Raw genomic sequence first — 24,353 nt, 5'->3', positions numbered from 1 at the left:
AATCATTTGCACTTTTATGACTGTCCAGAAAACATAAAATATCATCATAGTGTTTTGATTCATAAATAAATAAAATAAAGACAGACTTTTTCTTAAAGGCAACAAATAATCGTTTGAATAATTGTGATTTCAATTATGACAAAAATAATCGTGATTATTATTTTTTGAATAATCGAGCAGCCCTAATATGACGTGCTATTTTGTGGGCGTGTTCATTTTGCACATGAGCAAACCCCCGTCATAGGGCTGTCCAGGCAATGACTGTATGGACTTATCTTTCAATAAATAAATGGGCTCAATATGACACGATATAACTAAGGCTTTGGTGAAAACCAAGCCTTTTTCAGAAAATCAAAACATCGTAATACAAAAGAGTGCAGTTTTATTGATGAGAACTCACTGCCAGTCATCAATGTTAACATCAAGTCACAAATCAATACATAAACAATCAAACAATCAAACAGCTGAAATCTGATGTTCTTCAGAGCAGAATGCAGAAAATGCATCAGAGCAGAGGCAGACAGAACCTCAGACAGGACCTCAGACAGGACCTCAGACAGCACCTCAGACAGCACCTCAGATAGGACCTCAGACAGGACCTCAGACAGGACCTCAGACAGGACCTCAGACAGGACCTCAGACAGGACCTCAGACAGCACCTCAGACAGCACCTCAGACAGCACCTCAGACAGCACCTCAGACAGGACCTCAGACAGCACCTCAGACAGGACCTCAGACAGGACCTCAGACAGCACCTCAGACAGGACCTCAGACAGGACCTCAGACAGGACCTCAGACAGGGCCTCAGACAGCACCTCAGACAGCACCTCAGACAGGACCTCAGACAGCACCTCAGACAGCACCTCAGACAGGACCTCAGACAGGACCTCAGACAGCACCTCAGACAGGACCTCAGACAGCACCTCAGACAGGACCTCAGACAGGACCTCAGACAGCACCTCAGGCAGCACCTCAGACAGGACCTCAGACAGGACCTCAGACAGCACCTCAGACAGCACCTCAGACAGGACCTCAGGCAGGACCTCATACAGGACCTCAGACAGGACCTCAGACAGCACCTCAGGCAGCACCTCAGACAGGACCTCAGGCAGGACCTCATACAGGGCCTCAGAGAGGACCTCAGACAGGACCTCAGACAGGACCTCAGTCTAGGCCTCAGACAGGACCTCAGACAGGACCTCAGACAGGACCTCAGACAGCACCTCAGACAGGACCTCAGACAGGACCTCAGACAGGACCTCAGACAGGACCTCAGACAGCACCTCAGGCAGCACCTCAGACAGGACCTCAGGCAGGACCTCATACAGGGCCTCAGACAGCACCTCAGACAGGACCTCAGTCTAGGCCTCAGACAGGACCTCAGACAGGACCTCAGACAGGACCTCAGACAGGACCTCAGACAGGACCTCAGACAGGACCTCATACAGGGCCTCAGACAGCACCTCAGACAGGACCTCAGTCTAGGCCTCAGACAGGACCTCAGACAGGACCTCAGACAGGACCTCAGACAGCACCTCAGACAGGACCTCAGACAGCACCTCAGACAGGACCTCAGACAGGACCTCAGACAGCACCTCAGACAGGACCTCAGACAGCACCTCAGACAGCACCTCAGACAGGACCTCAGACAGGACCTCAGACAGCACCTCAGACAGGACCTCAGACAGCACCTCAGACAGCACCTCAGACAGGACCTCAGACAGCACCTCAGACAGGACCTCAGACAGGACCTCAGACAGCACCTCAGACAGGACCTCAGACAGGACCTCAGAGAGGATCTCAGACAGATTCTTTCACAATAAAGCTCTCCCAGAGGCTGGAACATCGATGGCTTTTATTATGTAGAGACAAAAGGAAGCCCATATATTTACATATATATATAAGTATGTTTTTATTTTTCTGAAAAAGGCTTGGTTTTCAAAATGAGCTGTATGAATTAGGTGCAACACGCCCACAAAATAGCACGTGATATTTTATTTTGCACATGTCTTGATAAATGAACCCCCACATTGACTTACCTTGTGTATGAAATGTGCAGTATAAGCAAATACGGCTTGCCTTGCTCCAGGTGTTCCCAAAGGCTAAATATCATGGCGCGCCCCACACACTCGATTCTCCGTGTGGGTGCGGCAACTTCGAGCGGCTACACAAGCTCCTCTACCTTTAACAGGACACTATGCTGGTGCCCGTCTTTGAGCCATCATGAGGAGACTGGTGAGCATTCATTCATTTGTCTGTACTAGCATGCTAGTGCTAGCTACTAGCCGCCAGCCTTTGTTTTGAATGGGGTTTGGGGCATTTGTTGTTGGTGCGGGCGCTAACAACCTCTGACCTCTGATCATTTTGTCCTACGGTGTTTGTCATATTGATGTGATTATCTAATGCTTCACTGTCAGTGAGTTTGCATTAGTTATACCTGTATGAAAGGAATTTTCACATAGGCTCCTCCGAACATAGACTTCTGTTCCAAGCTAAAACATACTGTATTTGGAGTTATTGCACCATTTTTTTCTTTTCTCCATAATCTCATGTGTTCATTCATTGTTTAATATCTTCTGTGAGAATCACACAATGGAAATGTGCTGAAAATTAAAAAAAAACAGATACATTAAAAGTGTTTCCAAACTTTTTGCTGGGCACTGTACATATGAAGCACAATGAAGCAAAATGTACTTACTAAAAATGATTAAATACTTCATGAAAAGAAGAAAAAGCACAAATAAATGCACATTGAGCCCATAAAATATCTTTCATTTATTGAACGATGAGTCGATAGTAATTATATTGTAGCGACAGGCCTATTGCATCTAGACGCGGTGAATAATAAACATGCTGTGAGAGTAAACTTGCCAAAAATAAAAGGTTTCACCCACCGCCATGTCTCCCTTTAATTCTGTTAAATGATCTGTATTCAGGCTTTTTGAATCTGACAAATTCCGGACACCATGATGATCAGAATGAGTCCCCTGAAGCTGTCTGGACTAAATCAGGTCTAAACGGGTCCAGCTGCTTTCCGCCTTCTCCGTTCTTGACCTCTAAATGTTTGCTGCACTTGTTCTGACCCGGCTCAGTCACCAGACACAGCACTCACGCCGTCTCAATATTTAATGGAGGCTTCTGGAGCTTTTAGCGCCCTCCCCTCTCCTCTGCATCCCTTTCTTCCTCCGCTCTGCGCTGCCTCCGTCTGCCTGCGCTCTCGCCGCACTCTGGCATTAGCGAGGAAGTCAGCGTTTAGCCTCCGCTGGAGCGCGGCGGGCGGCTTTTGTGACTCAGCCCCGACTGGCTTTGTGCGACAAACCATTTGGAAACGCAAAATGGGCTCTGTCGATTGAAAAAATGCGGTTCTAGTCTCTGTTCATTCATTGGATTAGTTTTTGTCATTTCAGCGCTCAGATTGCCTTCAGAGCTGGTTCATTCTGCCCTGTTAGTCCTTCCTCCAAATAGGGCTGACAAAAACTTTTTTTTTGAGGACTTTCTCAAGAAGGTCGATGAAACAATATTTTTCGCAAACCATCAGAAATATGAGGGAAATATGCTGAAAACATCTCCTTTAGATTTCTTTGCCGCTCAAAAAGATCAATGTCTTGAAGTGCAGAAAAATCCCTTATTACTAAGAGGTTGATTAATAAGTGTTTTTCTAAGACCGATGCCGATATGCAACGCCAATATTTTTGCTAATTTTGTATGAGGCTTCAAAACTCAAAAACGTGTCAGTGTTGAACTGTGACAGCAGGGGGCGCTGTGTGAGGGGCAGAGGGCTGATTTATTCAGGACATTCGTGTTTAGTAGACACTTCAGAGGGAGCTCGTTGGAAGGACAGACGTCAGCAGATTCCAAAACAAAACCCGAGGCTCCCGAGGCCTAGGAAGTGGTGAGAGGGTTAATGTTAAAGCTCTAACTGAACGGGAAATCTCATCTTCTGTTCCGGAGAAATCGGCTTTTTATCTGCATTATATCGGCTGATAGCCAGTATGGTAAAATACCCATATACCTCAACTGAAAACCTCTGCTCAATAACCTTTTTTGATGGACGACACAAGTATTTTATATTTGTATTTTTTAGCCGCAGTTTTTTTTTACATTGGAGATAAACTTAATGCAGTTTACATTATGTTCCAAATATGATCTTGTAGATGTTATATTGCCTTGATATCGCTTTTAGACTATACTCATTACAATGGCAACAGATTTGTTTCACCTGAGGCACTTAGCAGAGAAGTAAACTTTGTAAATGTGCCACAAAAGTGGGTTTGTTAAAAGGGAGACACGGCATCCATTCTTCCGCTGCCCACATCAATCACATCACTCCTTTTCTCGTGTCGCATAAAACAGCACCTGGAGCTGTCCAGTTCACACTCGCGCAAGCATATTTCCCCGCTCACAAATTCTAATTTCTTTTATCAACCCCGGTCTCATAACGGCCCTGGGGCTGCGTATGCAAGTCCTCCAGGACCAACACACTCCAGCCTTATCGGTGCTGAGGAGTCGAACTGATGTCACGCTCTCTCCCCTCTCACAGATGCATTCCCTGCATCAGATCTGCTCCTCTCCAGTGTGTGCAGTTCTGACAGAAGCAGACAGTCGCTCTCTGTGCTTCTCTGAAGTGCATGGGAAAGACGCGGTGTTTAACCTTCAAAAGGGTGCGTATTTTACTCAGAAGCCCGCGCTGCTGCTGCTAACCTGCTGCTAACCTGCTGCAACAGTCTTTAGAGGCATCCTCGCCATGTTGTAAGGACAGACTCCACAGCGCCAACTGAGCCACACACTCTCGTCTTCATGGATATTGCCTCAACTCAAATACATAGAGCATCCCTAAATAATTAACGATACACACTTTTATTGAGCTTCTAACCCTAAAAACAAGGTGACAATTCCATTTTTACAACACTAAATTTAGAGGCCTGGCTCTATCTGTTATTCATGTATCAAAATATACGTATACATTTTGTTTTGCCATTCTGCACATATAAGTCCTAAGTTTTGTGTTGAGTTGATGGCAGGGCTAATTCAAACCAAAGGGAACACACTGATCATATTCCCGCCTTTTTGACTGTTCCATGTGGTGGAGGGCCACACTGTAGCAGCTACTTTGTTCCTGGAGACTGTTGCTATGGACACCACTCGCCTGTTTCGTAAAACCTTCCATTTGGAGGGGGCTTCTTACTGAAAAGGTCATATCTTCAGTTAAACCCGCAGCTCACTGATACCACAGCGCCACTCCCCAGGCACAACCAGCGCGGGCCAGCAGGGGGCAGTGCACCGGCAGCACCATCACTGCATATTTCACACTCAGCAATGGGCCAAGATAAACCGCACAAGTGTGGAGAACATGAATGTATGAGAGGTGTTTTATGAATGAGGGAATATGTCTGTGAGAGGAAGCTGTGAGGTGGACAGCTCCTGGTGCTGAAAGTGTCCACACACTTCAAAAATACTGCATCAAGTGTTCCACAACAACAACACGCTTCAAAGACACTGCATCAAGTGTTCCATAACAACACACTTCAAAGATACTGCATCAAGTGTTCCACAACAACAACACACTTCAAAGATACTGCATCAAGTGTTCCACAACAACAACAACACACTTCAAAGATACTGCATCAAGTGTTCCACAACAACAACAACAACAACACACTTCAAAGATACTGCATCAAGTGTTCCACAACAACAACACACTTCAAAAATATTGCATCAAGTGTTCCACAACAACAACACACTTCAAAAATACTGCATCAAGTGTTCCACAACAACAACACACTTCAAAAATACTGCATCAAGTGTTCCACAACAACAACACACTTCAAAGATGCTGCATCAAGTGTTCCACAACAACAACACACTTCAAAGATGCTGCATCAAGTGTTCCACAACAACAACAACAACACACTTCAAAGATACTGCATCAAGTGTTCCACAACAACAACAACAATACACTTCAATAATACTGCATCAAGTGTTCCACAACAACACACTTCAAAGATACTACATCAAGTGTTCCACAACAACAACACACTTCAAAGATGCTGCATCAAGTGTTCCACAACAACAACACACTTCAAAGATGCTGCATCAAGTGTTCCACAACAACAACAACAACACACTTCAAAGATGCTGCATCAAGTGTTCCACAACAACACACTTCAAAGATGCTGCATCAAGTGTTCCACAACAACAACAACAACACACTTCAAAGATACTGCATCAAGTGTTCCACAACAACAACAACAATACACTTCAATAATACTGCATCAAGTGTTCCACAACAACACACTTCAAAGATACTGCATCAAGTGTTCCACAACAACAACAACAATACACTTCAATAATACTGCATCAAGTGTTCCACAACAACAACAACAACACTTCAAAGATACTGCATCAAGTGTTCCACAACAACAACACACTTCAAAGATACTGCATCAAGTGTTCCACAACAACACACTTCAAAGATACTGCATCAAGTGTTCCACAACAACAACAACAATACACTTCAATAATACTGCATCAAGTGTTCCACAACAACAACAACAACACTTCAAAGACACTGCATCAAGTGTTCCACAACAACACACTTCAAAGATACTGCATCAAGTGTTCCACAACAACAACAACACACTTCAAAGATACTGCATCAAGTGTTCCACAACAACAACACACTTCAAAAATACTGCATCAAGTGTTCCACAACAACAACACACTTCAAAGATGCTGCATCAAGTGTTCCACAACAACACACTTCAAAGATACTGCATCAAGTGTTCCACAACAACAACACACTTCAAAGATACTGCATCAAGTGTTCCACAACAACACACTTCAAAGATACTGCATCAAGTGTTCCACAACAACAACACACTTCAAAAATACTGCATCAAGTGTTCCACAACAACAACACACTTCAAAAATACTGCATCAAGTGTTCCACAACAATAACACACTTCAAAATTACTGCATCAAGTGTTCCACAACAACAACAACAACACACTTCAAAGATACTGCATCAAGTGTTCCACAACAACACACTTCAAAGATACTACATCAAGTGTTCCACAACAATAACACACTTCAAAATTACTGCATCAAGTGTTCCACAACAACAACAACAACAACACACTTCAAAAATACTGCATCAAGTGTTCCACAACAACAACAACAACAACAACAACAACAACAACAACAACAACAACAACACACTTCAAAGATGCTGCATCAAGTGTTCCACAACAACAACAACAACAACAACAACAACAACAACAACAACACACTTCAAAGATACTGCATCAAGTGTTCCACAACAACAACAACACACTTCAAAGATGCTGCATCAAGTGTTCCACAACAACAACAACACACTTCAAAGACACTGCATCAAGTGTTCCACAACAACAACAACACACTTCAAAGATGCTGCATCAAGTGTTCCACAACAACAACAACACACTTCAAAGATACTGCATCAAGTGTTCCACAACAACAACAACACACTTCAAAAATACTGCATCAAGTGTTCCACAACAACAACACACTTCAAGGATACTGCATTAAAGGGGCTAGATGCAAGTTAGCCCTTTTATTCTCACTACTGCCACCTCAGGCCATACGTGTAACTGCACCTTCTATATTAAGCTCGTGCATGACGGCACTTCAGACCCGAATTAACACCTTTTCTGAGTGACAGTGCAGGATTTTAGAGGCAGTTGTGGTGAACAGGCGTGAGCTCATTCTACACATTAGGACATTGTTGAAAGGGGGAGGAAAATACTTAATTTTAACATTTTTAATCTCTGTATAGTCCCTTTAAGTGCTCCACAACAACACACTTTAAAAAATACTGCATTAAGTGTTCCAGAGGTCGCACCAGGGTCATTGCTTTATAACCGAAGCATTTTAGGGAATCTTCTTTTAAAAAAAAGTCTGATTTACAATTTGTTTTCAAAATCTGAAATGACAAACAAACGACAATCTATTTAGTGCAGCTAAAGACTAGATTTTTTTTTTTTACATACTCGGGAAGGTTTGCTCTGCAAGTTGCAGGCCGGATCTGTTTGACATGTGTGACCTAAAGTAATAAAATAAAATTGGCCTCTGCTGGAGTGTCCATGTGTTTGTATTTTAGTTCATGAAAAGCTGATGAATAACTTGTTGAGTTGTTTATATTAATGCAACCTAATAGTCTGTCTTATACCCTTGGATCCTTGTTTAATGTTTTTCCATTAGTTTACACATAGATATAATTGATAATTTATATATAACATGTCATTTACTTTTTACCATTCACTTTTCACTCACAGCAGCCACTTTTCAGGAAGTCCCTTGGTATCGGTTAATATCGGATATCGGCAGATACTCAAACCCCTGGTATCAGTATCTGAAGCAAAAAAGATGGATCAGCGCGTCTCTATTTTTCGTGCAACTTACGTTGAACCCAGCAACGACAACACAGTGCAATGTACGCTGCTGGTTTTGAACAACATGTGTGTTTTAGCCAATCAGCAGCGAGCACCTCAATGAACGGAAATAGGCAAATACTTCAGATCCCCGATGGAGCTGACTCAGATGGAATGTTTGATTATAACAACCGTTTGATTGGCCGAGGACTTGGTCAGTGAAACCGAACTATGAAGAAATGTTTGGAGAGAGAAAGAAAACAACAATATGGCTCATAATATGAAGAAAAAAGAAATGACCCAGGCAATCATGCTAGGAGGCTGCCAGATTGAGAGAAGACTAAAACCGAGATGATGTTTGTAGAGTCTAAACTACAGTACAATCAAACCACTTGACAGTCTTTGATGTTTGCAGCAGTAATTAAAATGACAACTATACCCAACACCTCCCATCCACTGCACGGGGCTGTAGAGGAGCTGAGCAGCTCTTTCAGTGGAGGACTGAGACAATCTCAGTGTAAGAAGGAGCGCTACCGCAAAGCCTTCATCCCTCTGCTGTCAGACTGTACAATAAGACTGTAAAGCAACATGTGCAATAACCCCCTTATACCCCATATAATAATCTCTGTATTTATGTCACTTTATCTGCATCACTTTAACTACTTGCACTATGAGTGTACACCTGCACTACACTTTTTGTCCCCATAAAGTTCTTGGTAGTCATTGTATATAAGATATTAATATTTTATTGTTTTTCACCCTGAGTGTTTCTAAGAGCTGAATGTAACAAGTGAATTTCTCCATTGTGAGATCAATAAAGGCTACCTTATCTTATCTTATCTTATCTTATCACTAGCCAGCAGGAGTGGGACGTTCCTACCTGATTGGTCGACAGCGTTGCATTGTGGGCCAGGAACATTTGCACCAGGATGTGCAGCGTGGAGGTCAGCAGCCCGGCGAGGATGGCCCAGGTCAGCGGCAGGGGCAGCATGCTGTAGGTAGCGAACAGCGTGAACAGCACGTAGCCCACTCCGTCTCCCAGCAGCCCGTACCCGAGCCCCGCCGACAGGATCTGCGTCGTCATGACAACCCAGGTGACCACGCCGCTGTACTGCAGGTAGCTGTGGGACGTGGCGTCCTTCCTGACCACCACCAGGGCGCACACCACCACCTCGATGCCTGTGAAGAAGCCCAGCAGCGCCCCCTTGACCGGGTCCATGCGGGTGGAGGCCAGGGTCAGGTGGAGGACCAGCAGGGTGAGCTTGGTGACCACGTCCAGAAGGTTCATCACTACCACGGACTTGCGGCGCTGGCCCAAGAAGTAGCGCTGGTAGAGCCGCTCCAGGTCGCGGGACTTGAAGGCGTTGCGCAGCGTAGGGAAGATGACCCCGCGGTAGGAGTAGCCCCAGTTCAGGAAGAAGTCCGAGTTGGTGGGAGCGCAGTCGATTTTGAGGAAACCCAGGTCCGACGTGCGCTCGGGGAACACCTGCCAACACACGCACAGGAGGAGGTCACCACTCTAACCATGTGCAACATCACAGGCAGTATCAAGGAATCACATCTGAATGACAATATCAACACAAACATGTGTATTTGAAGCATTACTGAATTAAAACATGGTTGACAGTTTCCATCATGGGAACATTATGGGTCTATACTAAGCCTCGTGCTATATTGTGAGTAGTACCTAAAATTAGCCATTGCTTTTTGTGTGCGTGTTGCACCTGATTTACCATGTGTGTGTATTTTTAGTGCCGCACATGTGATATGTAAATGAGTTTACTGCGTGAGACGCGGAATCACAAATCTGCTGCTTCTCTTTACAGCCTGAGCGCCTTAGAGGAAAAGAGCCACGTATAAAGTAATGATAGATAACGGACAAATGGCTGTTAACATTATTATTGTATTGAAATACGAATAATAATAACTATAGCAAATCAAATCTTGATCATAGGGGAGTGTTCGGGAAAACCTGCAGCAAACAGTGACCATCGCCGCTGAATGTAGGACTGAAGATTACGAGGTTTTGTTCATAAACTCCTCAAAAGCGAATGGAAAAGAAACAGGAATCAGGACAGATGCAGGACGCACGGCTCACACTCGCCCAGGGATGACAGGAAGATGAAACAACACATTCATGATTTTATCATTTTAAATGAGCCACTTTCAAACATTTGAGAGCGTTTATAACACTTTTTTGGTGCAAAATCTTTTGGTGCAAAATTGTTTTAGCAGTTTTACACTGCGTTCCAAATTATTATGCAAATTTATTCATGAGTCTTCATTTATTTCTGAGCCACTGCAGCCGTTTCTGCTTCAGTTTCAATGAACAGTTTAGGGGAGGCCGGATAGAAGGTTTATGCACAACTGCAGCCTCTGGAGGGTCCTACACCTTGATGTTCAGGAGACTCCAGAGGCACCAGCAGCTTCAAATACCTGTATGCTGCTTTGTAGCAGCTGTTCTCCTAATCTGGTGTGTTTGTCTGGCAGAAACTGTCCATATTGTGCCTTTATCTGCACAAACACGAGTGTGTCTGAATCAGCTACAAATCTCTTATCAGATTAAACTTAATCTTTCATAAAATATTGAAGGTTTTCATACCTAGACCAAGGCATTCAACTATTTCACGCTTCTCATCAGCAGAGAGATCCTTTTTCTTTCCCATATTGCTTGAAAATGATGATCTGCTTAATAAAGTGGAACACCCTTTTTCAATAATTTTTCCCTTAACTGGACTTAACCTGAAACTAATCATCCCAGGTCTCTGAGATTAATGTCAGTGATTCAAAGAGCCCGAGACACAAAACCATCCATGAGTTTCATCGAAAAACATGTTTTTTTTCACTTTTATGACACTGAAATACAATTTGCATAATCATTCTGCAGCTTCGCTCAGCAAATTCATTTGGCCCCATGCGCTAACTTTGCACAGCGACCGCGCAGCGTTTATTAGACACGCAAATATCAACAGCACTTGCTTTTCCTCTGCTTTAACGCGCACTGTCGTGTTTGCACGTGAGCAAACGCTGAGCAAATCAGGCCTTGTATGTGTCAAAAATGCCAAGTTGGATGTTTTTTTTCTGGGAATTTTTATACCAAATGTAAATGGTTAGTCTTTGCGTAAACCAGAGTTCAGACCCCAGGACTCGGGGGTGGAGCAGAGCGGCTGTTCAGTCCAGTGCGCTGTCATAATGCCTATTGTTGACTGGACGCCGCGCCTTCAGGTCACAAACGCTGTATTTTGCGCTGACAGATTCAGAGCATTGGGCGCAGTAACACATCAGCTGTGAGAGTGTCATGGGGCTGATGTGACACTGTACAGTCCTCTGACCCTCCTCGCAACAAATCACCCCGACGGCCTCAGGACAGCCCTATCAGCTGAGCTCCTCTCCAATACAGGACACTTTTCCACGATCTGGGGGATTAGGCTCTTTATTTACACCCACAGGCACAAGTGGTTTTCAGTTGTTGTCGCCTTGCAGACATCGGCTTAACATGATTCAAAAACGAGTGAACACTAAATCAGATACAAGTATTATTTGAGAGTGTCGTAGGTTCCCATCAAAAAGCTGTTTTTCTTACTATCCTTTCAGGTCTCTAAGAACCTTTGCTCATCTGGAAGAAGCAGGCAGTCTTTTTGGGGTTGAGGCATCCTGAATGCAGCTATTTAAGTATTAAAACACACATTTGCAGTCCACACAGTGCACATTTCAACACGTTCGCCCTTAAGACTAAAATATGACCTGCAGAACTAATACAAGTCAGAATACAGTGCAAGGCTCCACGTTTGAAGAGCTCTGAACAACTGCTACTTTTTGCCCAAACCTCGAGCATGAATGTCACAGTCTCCACAAACACACATTATGTTTATGAGATTATGTTTCTTTCTTTTCTCCAAACACTGCTTCATTTTAGGACGTCACTGGCTTTGTCCTCAGCCAATCAGAAGGCTTATTACAACCAAAGAGTTTTTTTTTTTCTTCCCCCCCGCCTTAGCCGAGTGCATTTCCTCCAGTTCGGCTTTACCCAAATCTAAAAGCTTCTCCACTGGAGAGCAATGCCTCATTTGAAAGCTATGCCCAAACGTTTTTGTCATGTTTTTGTTGTTTTTTGTTGCTTATTCATTACTTTTTTGTGACTTGTTTTGTTTTTGTTTTCATTGCTTTGTCGTCGTGTTTTCCTCACTTTTTTGTTGTGTTTTCGTCACGATTTAATCACTTTTTGATTTTCTGTTTTCATCTCTTTTATGACGTTTTTTGTCATGTTTTTGTTGTTTTTTTGTTTTGTGTGTCATTTTTTTGTGACTTTTTTGTTCCGTTTTCATCCTCGTTTTCGTCGCTATTTTGATGCTTTTGTTTGAAGCTTTTAGATTTGGGTAAAGCTTGGTTGGCCTTTGTGCAGCAGAAACAGAGCGACGGGTTCAGCCTCTCCATCTGTCGGGTTCCCTCAGTGTGACAGTTACACTAACATGTTTAATCTACTCCATCTAATGTTCCACTCTTAACCCCACGCAGCCAACTGAACCATCAGAAGCTCTACTCAAACTAGCACTTCAGATGAAAGGTCAATAAAGGCTTATCTTATCTTTTGTTATTGTTTTCATATAATGCGTAAAATTGTCCAAAAAAAAGATTTGTTGGCAACAAAATCTGAATAGTGGAGAGATCCGAGCTTGAATGCATGGTTTTATTTTGTGACATATTAGGAACAAAGATATGTTGAGAGGGGATTTGGGAAATCTCATTTTCTTCTGAGTCGGAGCCGCACCAACAATAACTCAAACTTCTTCTGCTGGACTGTGTATTTTGAATAGCCGATACCTACCGTTATTTAGTTATATTCTGTAAATATTCAGCCATGCCAAGGACACACATGTATGAGCATCGTTATTTAGGTTATTTAACTTTTTATCCTTGTTAACTTCAACCATCACACTGAAAGCACCTCTGTGCTCTGTAGCCGGGTCTCCAAGTACATTTCCCTGGGTCCAAAATAAAAGAAATGTTTTGATTGGGAAAGTACTATTGAGGAAACTTTTTTTCCATAAATAAATAATAATGAGCCTGACAGGACTGTAGCCTCATAAAAACATCTTACACTTATTGCACTTTCACAAGTCTCTGCTACATTATAGTCAAGATTCATTCACTCCAGGTAGTAAGCTACTATTGTAGCCACAGCTGCCCAGGGGCAGAGTGTACATTTCCCACTTGACTACAATGTGTTGTTTATATCCTGATCTCTCATTATGTCATTTCCCTCTGCTGGACACGTGTGGAAGTCTTTCCTTTTATTTTTATTTAAGCTGCCCCCTAGTGGCCGGAGTGAGCATTCTGGTCATTTCTTAAAAAAAAAAATCTTAACTCCGCACAGGAATGGGCTCGAGACTTTTTTTACATACTTATGAATTTATGCCCTACAAGTCGTGGGCCGGACTGAATCATCCGGCCCGCGGGCCGTATTTTGCCCAGGTCTGGCATAGACGACATTCTATCATTACTTGTGTCGTCAAACATATTTTGGGATCAAAGGAAATTCCATCAAAATAAATGTATTATTTTAAAAAGTAAAACTCTGGCATCATCATTCACATCAGAGACTGTGGACACTACAGTGCGTTAGATGTTGATAAACTGTGCTTTTCTGTACTTTTAATGTTGTTTTTAGCTAATATTAAAGGCCTTATACCTGATTTGTTTTTATTGCAAACAATGAAAGGGAAAGGCACTAAATTACAATGTTCGTTGTTGTCCAATCAGGCAAAACTTCACTAATATATTTGTAGGATCCAAAATGGAGGCACATTTCACAACTTGCCTGGAAAAATAGCCTGAAAGTGAATAAAATTGATTCACATGTTTTATCATTTGAAGCACGCTGTTTTCACCACAAACGTTTGAGCTTAAAATATACCAAAGGAGGACAAAATACATTTCAGTCCATATCAGTAAAATCAGGTATAGTACCTTTAAGGCAGTGTCCGCTAGTTCCCCCACAATGGCAACACTAGACTTAGAACAATCAAACGGAAACTCTTTCGGTTGTGGCAAAGTTAAGAGTTTTTTATTGCATACTGTAAAATACGTCTTTAAAAAGAGTCTTTACTGTGAGCAGAATGTTTCTCAGAACTAACTTTGCAGAGAGCGGGACATGACCAGCTCGTCTCCAGGGAGATGTTACTTCACTTTGACTGTGGGATCCAAGTATGGGATTTAATTCCATAAAGCCCATTTTCAAAAGCTTAATAAGATAAGATAAGCCTTTATTGATCTCACAATGGAGAAATGTTCTTGTTAAAACATATATAACAGGACATTACATGAAACAAAAGACTGCTGTGTTGAGATTCATCCAAATTCCCACGATAGCAAAGAGCGTGGTGACACCTAGCAGTGCACAGGTGTTAAAACTGCTCCCTGGTCACAAACTTTAGGCTCATGTACAAGGGAAGTGGAAGAATCTCGGAACGTTGGTCATTTGTGTCAAGCAATGTCCAGCTGATTCACTGGACTTCACTGGACATTCTCATTAAAAGGGAAAAAAAATAGGTTTCGCTTTATTTGACACTACCTTGGTACATTGTACTTAACCAAATGAAGAACAATGTAATCTGATTTGTAGTCAGTATTCTATAGTCTAATAACTAGTACAGTATGTAGTATGTAGTATATAGTATGTAGTATGTAGTATGTAGTATATAGTATATAGTATATAGTATGTAGTATGTAGTATGTAGTATATAGTATGTAGTATATAGTATATAGTATATAGTATGTAGTATGTAGTCTGTAGTCTGTAGTATATAGTCTATAGTCTGTAGTATGTAGTATGTAGTATGTAGTCTGTAGTATGTAGTATGTAGTATGTAGTATGTAAGAGCGTCAAGCTTAGAGTTTCTGTCTTATTACATTATGTTCCTCCACTCTACAAATACATATTATTCCATTGTGTATCTAACCCATAGTTATTACACATTGTTACAGCACATTACACTGCACTAAATTTGGCAAGTACGAAGTATCAAGGGTAGCGTAAAATAAAGTAGGGATGCACTGACACCACTTTTTGTAAAACCGATACGAGTACTTTGATTTAAGTACTTGCCGATACCGAATACCAATACAAGTACAAGGCATTTTCTCCAACAGACTGACTTTTTCGCAGCAGATTGGGTAGTAATTAGTTAAGTCAATATAAACATGCTGTATCTCTTTAATTTGGATTTTCTGAGGACTTTTTAGTCGCTGGGTTAGTTTTTCAGATGAATAAACCCCTGGGCATAAAACGGCGTCAGAATCGCCAGAACTGTTAGCCGCGAGTTAGCAACATTAGCCTATGTCTTATAAACACTGCAGACTCCACGCTGCAGCGCTAACAACATGTAGCTCTGGTTAAATCCAGCTCAGACTCTGGTTTAGGGAGTGTCGTCTGTAATAAAGTCAGCTCTATGTGGAATATTGGATTTACACTAAACTATTCTACAGCCTTTCTTAGTTTGCAAATTGAGGAGAGCAGGAACATCATTTTCAGACGTAAATGATGAAGCTCCTCCCCCTCCCTCCTGATTGGGCCAATCACAGGAAACCTCGTGTCATTGGTCAACGCGGGACTCTGATTAGTTGCTGAGATCTGGGAAGGAGGGACTTTATAAAAAATAATCTGTGTATATATTATTTACTTTACAGCAAAATGCAAGACCAGCTGTTTCTGATTTTGCATATTCTATAACATTTATAATACATTTAGATTTCATGTCTATCCCTTTAATGCTGTCACTGGACCAACAAAACGTGTTTGAAGCTCTGGGTCGTTCTGAGAGGACAACCCAGTCCAGTTGACGACTTTGAAATCAAAAATAGCTTTGCCTGAGTCCCGCTGAGCACGAGGAGTAGGCTTGGTGTCGCTGGCTTTGTGTTTTTGTTTATTCATCAGCATGTTATGACAGTTAACTCGCTCCTCAACCTGAAACGCTCCGCAGTGGCGCTTTAAAACGAGCGCGAGTCCGCCCCTCTGTGCGAGGCCTGACCGCTGAGCTCTCACCTTGGTGCCTCCGTTGTTGTGGCTGAGCGAGGCGCGTCCGGCTGACTCCTTCCCGCCGTCCTGCTCCGGGGCGTACTCCTCCTCCTTGCCGCCGCTGTGCTCGTGGATGAAGCGCTGCTCGGTGATGTGCCGCACCGCGTTCTGCCACAGGAGGCGCTTGGCCCGTCCCGTGCCCTGTGGCGTCTTGGCGGTGGCGTTGATGGTGTAGAGCTCTTCGCTGGCGCCGGAGCAGCGCACCTCGGACAGCTCCATGGCCTCAGTCCGTGCGGGGGCTCCAGCGGCTATAGGCGCGGCATTCTCCGGCGCCTACATTGGCCAGAGATCCGGGGAGTGCCCGCTGTCCCCTAACCGAGGGGGTGGTTTTTCCTCTTTGGCAGAGCCCAAACCGCAACTTACAAACGTAACTTAAGTGTAACCACGGTTCTCCGAGTCGCACCACTTTGGCTCCGCACTGCTTCCTGTCAATACCGCTACGTGATGCGTGGGAATGTCTCGCTCGGCTGCGCGTCGTTACAATGTAGGGAAAACGTAACTCAAATGTAACCCTGGTTCTCCGAATGAAAGTTACTTGTAGTTGCTTTGAAGTTCTGTTTATCTGAATTCAGTCACATGCGAGAGACTTTTACTTTCCAAAGTAACAAGTGTGTCATGTTTTGGTGCAAACCGCAAACGCAACTCCCACGTAACCGCAGTTCTGTGAGTAATAGTTACTAGTCGCTTGATATGATTTAATTTCTATAAAAACCTATGCGTACCAACAGGAGCGAACGCTAAAGACTACACACATCCACCAAAGGTTTCGCCAGCCGCCACCTTCGCCTCTGAGCACCTGGACAGCCCCGATGTTTGTTAATTTTGGCATATCCAATCACCTCGAAGCTCCTCCTGAACTACCGCGACATTCCCACGGTAGCTCTCGCCTGAAGAAGCTTTCACCAGCTCGAGGCTGCCACAAGGGAGCCCGAAATTCTATCACGGACCTTTTAATCAAATTACGCGCTTACTTGTTGACACCGGGCGTCAGACAGCAGAAAACGACGCTGGGTTTGCGATTACATTACACCCTACGCTCCGCATCTACAACATCTCAGTACTGCGCGTGAATCCATGCAGCGCGAGCCTCGCAGCGACAGTCACAGGCCGAGCAGCATCAACAAGATCGCCGCAGTAACGCGTGGTTAGTTGGAGACACCGCTCGTTCCCAATGTCACCGTTAGCCGCCTGTCCTCTGCGCGGAGCAGGGCAGGGCACCTCGCCTCCCCGCTGATCCTCATTGTGAAACGGTCTAATGTGAGAGCAGTGCCAAGAAACGAGATCTTCACATGGAGAGTTTGAACACGGACTAGTGCAAATGAGCCGCGGGCTGACTCGGTTCGGTCACTCTGCCGTGATCATGTTGGGGTCGGTGCCAGAGTCAACACGCTGCTGTTTTTTCTCTGAGTGAATGACTTCAGAAAAGGACTGGACGCGCTCCGGGATAATGAGCCAAAACAGCCAGTCGTCCCCGCGGATCCCGAATCCAGAGCTGATCCACTAAAGCCAAGACCTTCGAGTCAACACGTCCACCTGTTTAACGCGCGTCTTCCGCGAGGAGGGGGTGGGTGGCGGGGTGGGGGTGTCCATAATTATCCAAATGTCAAGCGTTCTCACAATGCGCCAGGCTGCTCCCCCCCCCCCAGCCGTCAGCGCGTCCACAGCCGGCGCGGCGCGGCGCAGTGGCGGACCATCCCGAAACCAAAGGCGTACGTCTCTCTGCTCCCCGCGTCTCCTGGCAGACCTAGCCCCGCCGCCTCACCATCCTCCTCCTCCACGCTGCAGTCGGAGCCCCATCGATGCAGCACGCGGTAGGACAGGACACACACAAAAAAAAAACCCACACACGCGTCAGAGCCGAGGAAAAAACACAACAACTACAACAGCGGTAACGTGCGCCGGTGCGTTCCGCGGCGCGGCAAGGAGCGGCAAGACGCGGTAGGAAAAACACAAAAGTACTGGCTATCCCACCGCGACTCCTCTGGTGCCGCGCGTGGAGGGAGACTGATGAGGGTCCGTGAGAGAGGCGCGAGTCAGCTGCCGGCGCCCTGACGTCACTCCCGCGCGTGCGTGAGTGAGTGAGCGCGCTCGCGTCCCGGAGTGTGTGTGCGCGTCGGGTTTTTTTTTTTTTTCTTTTTTTTTTTTTTCTTTCCCCCCGCGCGCCCGTGTGTCTCTATCCAGCCCACGCGTTTCTTATGCGGCGTCTTGTTATAGGGCTCCGTCCGCACTGATGGAATTTACCGGAGACGTAGGAGGGGACGGCAGCAGAGCGGGGGGCTGGAGGGGCCCGGAGTGAGCCGGGACTTAAGGGGGGGGGGGCCGGGGGGGGGGGAGGGGGGCAAATCACACAGAAGGCGAAAGCTTAAGTTGGAATAAACTGGGGTCTGTCGGGATTTAACCTTGAACCAAAGTCATAGCCCTACCATGAGAGGAAATGAGGAAACATGTGTAGCCATGATCCATCAACCTAGTTAGTGTCTCGTTTGATCAACACTCCCTAAACCTATGTTTTGTCTGGTTTATTTACAGTTTACCCCCATTTTAGACATAATTCAGGTGTATTTTAGCCCTGATTTGACCTGGATTTTGATCTGGTGGGACTTGGAAGGTCAGTTATTTTATTAGTTTAGTTTATTGGCTTCTTATTTTGTGTCATGCGCTATTTAAAAAAAAAAAAGAACAATAGGAAGACTTCCAAATACATTAGTGTTATTTTATGTTGAAGCCAAGCGCTTAAGAAAAAACGAGACGAATAAAACGGCTTATCCTCCTCCGACAATTCATGTACAGAATAATATCCTCCTTATAGAAAGGACAATAAGCACAAACAAATGCAGCTCATTTTCAATATCATTTACACAGACAACAGGTTACAAAATATTAGAAAGTTTGAGAATCAGTGGACTAAACCGATCAGCTATCCTATTTTTCCCTCCTGCATTTTTTTATGTGGATGTTCTGTCAAAACTTGCAGCCTTGTAGAGATTTGCATCAACAACATGCGAGAGCGAAGTGCTCCCCTTTGTTTCACAAAATCTACATGTTCCAGCTTATTTCTTTGAGGTTTAAACCTGAATGTCTGTGGTTTGTTTAGAGAAGTTTGTAACTCACAAATAGCCTACAAAAGCTCTGTAGGTTCACTGAATGTTCATTTCGGAACTCCTCACACACGGACCACAGGTGAGCAGATAACGCTGTTTGAGGAGGAGAGAGGTGGTCAACAGCAGTGGAGGTGATGGGGTGAGGATATGTCGCCTTGGAGGTGGTGGTGATGGGGTGAGGATATGTCGCCTTGGAGGTGGTGGTGATGGGGTGAGGATATGTCGCTTTAGAGGTGGTGGTGATGGGGTGAGGATATGTCGCTTTAGAGGTGGTGGTGGTGATGGGGTGAGGATATGTCGCGTTAGAGGTGGTGGTGATGGGGTGAGGATATGTCGCGTTAGAGGTGGTGGTGGTGATGGGGTGAGGATATGTCGCCTTGGAGGTGGTGGTGATGGGGTGAGGATATGTCGCTTTAGAGGTGGTGGTGATGGGGTGAGGAAATGTCACTTTAGAGGTGGTGGTGATGGGGTGAGGATATGTCACCTTGGAGGTGGTGGTGATGGGGTGAGGATATGTCGCCTTGGAGGTGGTGGTGATGGGGTGAGGATATGTCACCTTGGAGGTGGTGGTGATGGGGTGAGGATATGTCGCTTTAGAGGTGGTGGTGATGGGGTGAGGAAATGTCACCTTGGAGGTGGTGGTGATGGGGTGAGGATATGTCGCTTTAGAGGTGGTGGTGATGGGGTGAGGAAATGTCACCTTGGAGGTGGTAGTGATGGGGTGAGGAGCTGTTTCTTTGGAGGTGGTGGTGATGGGGTGAGGAAATGTCGCTTTAGAGGTGGTGGTGATGGGGTGAGGAGATGTTTCTTTGGAGGTGGTGGTGATGGGGTGAGGAAATGCTGCTTTGGAGGTGGTGGTGATGGCGTGAGGAGATGTTTTATTGGAGGAGGTGGTGGTGATGGGGTGAGGAGATTTTTTTTGGAGGTAGTTTTAGTAATATTGCGAGGAGATGTTGCTTTGGACGTGGTGATGATGGCAGTTATGCGCACTACAACAAAGAGGTGATGGGGTGAGGAAATGTCATTTTGGAGGTGGTGGTGATGGGGGAGGAGCTGTTTCTTTGGATGTGGTGGTGTGAGGATATGTCGCTTTAGAGGTGGTGGTGATGGGGAGATGTTTCTTTGGATGTGGTGGTGATGGGGGAGGAGCTGTTTCTTTGGAAGTGGTGGTGATGGGGGGAGGAGCTGTTTCTTTGGAGGTGGTGGTGATGGGGTGAGGAGATGTTTCTTTGGATGTGGTGGTGATGGGGTGAGGAGATGTTTCTTTGGAGGTGGTGGTGATGGGGTGAGGAGATGTTTCTTTGGAGGTGGTGGTGATGGGGTGAGGAGATGTTTCTTTGGAGGTGGTGGTGATGGGGTGAGGAGATGTTTCTTTGGATGTGGTGGTGATGGGGTGAGGAGCTGTTTCTTTGGATGTGGTGGTGAGGAGCTGTTTCTTTGGAGGTGGTGGTGATGGGGTGAGGATATGTTTCTTTGGAGGTGGTGGTGATGGGGTGAGGAGGCGTCAGAGCAGACGGGGCGGTTCTGAGAGATGCTGCTGTGGAGGTGGAGGTTTGAAGTCTGTGGGAAGGCGCTGCAGTAGAAGGAGCACTTTGACTCATGTTTTCGCTTGAGGCTAAAGGAGTCCGCCTCATTTTTATTCCTGCTATTTTTACTTCCTAGCTCCTCTGCACGTCTCTGCTGTGTGCTGCGGCTCTGCTGTCTGCCTGTGCCAGGAATACTCCACTCTACTCCATCGGGTGGATCGGTTACTCACCCCCAGCTCGCTGACAGTCACTCGGGGTGATGGGCACGGTCATCAGAGTGAGGCAGAACGGGACAGCAGGATGAGAGGACGCAAAGAGGCTCAGGTCATTTTGTCTGCAGAACTGCAAGTAGTAGTTGTGGTCGAGAGTGGGCTTGCAGACATACTTTGAAGCATATATTAAGTCATCAGTAAAAGCTATTAAAGGGTCATAAAAGCTGGACAATAAGCAACAGGATCAACGTGTTCACTTTTAAAAAACAAAGAAAAATTACAGACCAACACTAAATAAATTTGAACATAAATATGGTCGTTCATTTTGTTGAATTGTACCTGATTGGGTTTCCATGATAACAATGCTTTTATACCTCATCTGATTGAAATATAATGTTTTTTGAATTGTGACTGCAGACATGCCCCAAACCTTTTCTACAAAACAAGTACATTGAAATGTATTAATGTAAATGTGTTACTTTAATGTACATATATACGTATTTGGCCCAATGTAATTATTTTCTATTGTGGTAAAAAATTACAAATTAGTTTGAATGGAATAAATTGCACTGGATTACCAAAAAAATATATATTTTGAACATTTTTGCAGTAGCTGAAAATGTTTTTCTGTATGGGTTTTTTGTGCTGAGTAAGCAGCTGAGAATTACGTGGTTCTATCTGCTTTCTGAGTAATTCTGAGATACTGAGCTTTCAAGTGTTAATCAATCATAGAACATAATGGGAATGGGCAATATGATTTTGCTCATAAAAAACGCAAAAATGCACCAACCTCTGTGTGAATAACTCAGTTTTGATTAAAAAAAATGTCAGATAGAACCTTCTAATTCTAAAGGGATGAAACAAATGATGCTCCAGCTCAAGAACGAAGACCTAACATAACATTCCCTTTGGCAACATTTGGCCCCGGGTTAAAGCAATGGACTTGACTGAGCAAAACCAATTATTATTATTATTATTATTATTATTATTATTATTATTATTCCCCTCCTGGAACCGCCACCTAACGTGGTGGAGGGGTTTGAGCACCCGAATGATCCTGTGGGCTCTGTTGTCGGGGGCTTCATGCCCCTGTTAGGGTCTCCCAGGGCAAACAGGTCCTATAGGTGACGGGTCAGACAAAGAGCAGTTCAGAAGCCCCTTATGAGAGACCAACAGGCCCAGTTAGAACCATGAGGCCGTCCTTCTGTGGACCCACCACCTGCAGGAGGAGCCATAGGGGCTGGTGCAGTGTGATTTGGGCAGCTCCAACAGCTGCCTCCACGACCCGGCAACGGAAAAGTGGAAGAAAATGGATGGATGGATTATTATTATTAGAGGAGCCCGGTGAAATCTTCTGATCATTACGAGAACCATGATGCTCTGGACAGCTGGAGTACAGCCAGTATTGTACAACTAATGTTTCCGAAAGAACAGCTTTCCGAAACAGTGCAAACACTTCCGGGGTTCTGTTCCTCCACTTCAGCACAGCTTCAGGCAGTGATGGTCCCCAGAAGCGCAGGCCTCATACGTTCAGCAGTTGATATCTCTGTGTGTTGGCTGTGTTTTCCACACACATTTAAGTAAATCCCTTTGAGTTTCAACATGCTATCTCAATATCCTCACAATTTCTAGATCTTAGTTTTATGGTAGCGGTCAGGAGTATCTAGTTGAGAAAACCAGAGAGCCCAGAGGACACTCCACAGAGAAAGGCCCATAAGGTCTGGGAAATGTACCTGGGACTGTGACAGTCCTAGGACACATTGGCCGGGACCCATGGGTTGCATTCAGTGGGCCAGGGCAGGCTTTTACCAAAAGTGTCTGTTGATAAGTTGTTTTTGATAATTACGACCAAAGCGTAAACCAACAGAAAACCAATATTAAACAAAAGTCATACTGCCAAATATTTGGATGATACGTAAGGCCCAACACACACTGCACTATCCCAGAACTGAGTGCATCACGGTGAGCGGTGTTTACTCACACTGCCGACAGGCAGGGGAGAAGTGGCTGCAGCCTCTGAGTCTCCCTGAGGTGAAGCTGTTCTGCTTCAGGAGGGGAGCATACCCCACAGAACTGATCTAAAGCGGCACAAGCTGACTGAGGAGGTTTCTTATCCCCCAGGTTCTGCTTTGTTCAAACGTGAGTCTTTTATAAAAGTAAAAATAAAAGTCTCTTCTCCTCCTCAAAACCAGCCAGTGATCTATCGGCGGCACGGTAGCGCAGTGGTTACTGCTCTGGCTTCACAGCTAGAAGGTCCAGGGTTTGATTCCCACCTGGACGGGGCCTTTCTGTGGAGTTGGCATGTTCTCCCCGTGTCTGCGTAGGTTTCCTCTGGGTACTCTGGTTTCCCCTACCACTAAAAACATGTACAATAGGCCAGGATGAATGATGTGTGTGAGTGAATGCATGGTGGTGTCAGAGGGACTGTTGGTGCAGATGTGTGCCGTCTCCCCCAGGGGAAACTGAAGCTACAAACGTAGTTACCACCACCGAGTATGGAGTGAATGTACAGTTGTCTCATATAAAGTGCTTTGTGTCTACGTATATGTCTACGTATATGTCTGGCGCTATATAAATAAAGATCTTCTTCTTCTTCTATTGTTTGAAACGTGCACAAAAGGCATGTGGTTGCAATGCATACCTCCTTATTCTTCAATAAATGAACATTTTCTGTATATTTTGGTTGGAATCTGCTTCACTGTGCGAGACACAGGTGAACACATGTGCTTGTGTGCTGTTTAGGAGCGTGCAGTGTGTGTACACAAAAGCAGGTTCTGTAAAAACAGGGCGTGAATGAAAGCCGTCCTTGTGCCAAGTGCTTCACTCGTCAGTTCACTCAGAAAACGTGTGCGGTGTGAAACACTCTTATAAAGAACAACAAAGACTAAGAGCAGTTGGACTGATAAAAAAGAGAGTGCAGATCTGATAATAGCTCTTCCACTTTGCCATATTATGTCCCGCTGAAAGCCTGAGCCAGCAGCTTCCTGCGCAGGAACCGAGAGTCCAATCCGTAAATTGCAGTTGTTTTT

At 44.7% G+C, this 24,353-nt stretch overlaps 1 protein-coding gene across 3 annotated transcripts in view; it reads right to left on the bottom strand.

Moving 5' to 3' along the window:
• The window catches only part of adcy8 (adenylate cyclase 8 (brain)), a 122,482-nt gene extending 105,571 nt beyond the window's left edge, over nt 1-16,911 (bottom strand). For all 3 annotated transcript variants that reach the window (XM_079570086.1, XM_079570084.1, XM_079570085.1), the window contains exons 1-2: nt 16,453-16,911; nt 9,292-9,897 (exon numbers count right to left, since the gene is read on the bottom strand). In XM_079570086.1, the coding sequence (XP_079426212.1) occupies nt 9,292-9,897; nt 16,453-16,704 (858 nt within the window). In that variant the 5' untranslated portion in view covers nt 16,705-16,911. The remainder of the gene's footprint in view (nt 1-9,291; nt 9,898-16,452) is intronic.
• Nucleotides 16,912-24,353: the final 7,442 nt, after the last annotated feature.

Source organism: Gobius niger (assembly GCF_951799975.1).
Source record: "Gobius niger genome assembly, chromosome: 13".
Taxonomy (NCBI): domain Eukaryota; kingdom Metazoa; phylum Chordata; class Actinopteri; order Gobiiformes; family Gobiidae; genus Gobius; species Gobius niger.
The sequence above is the reverse complement of the archived record's forward strand: the minus strand, read 5'-3'. Positions and strand labels throughout refer to the sequence as shown.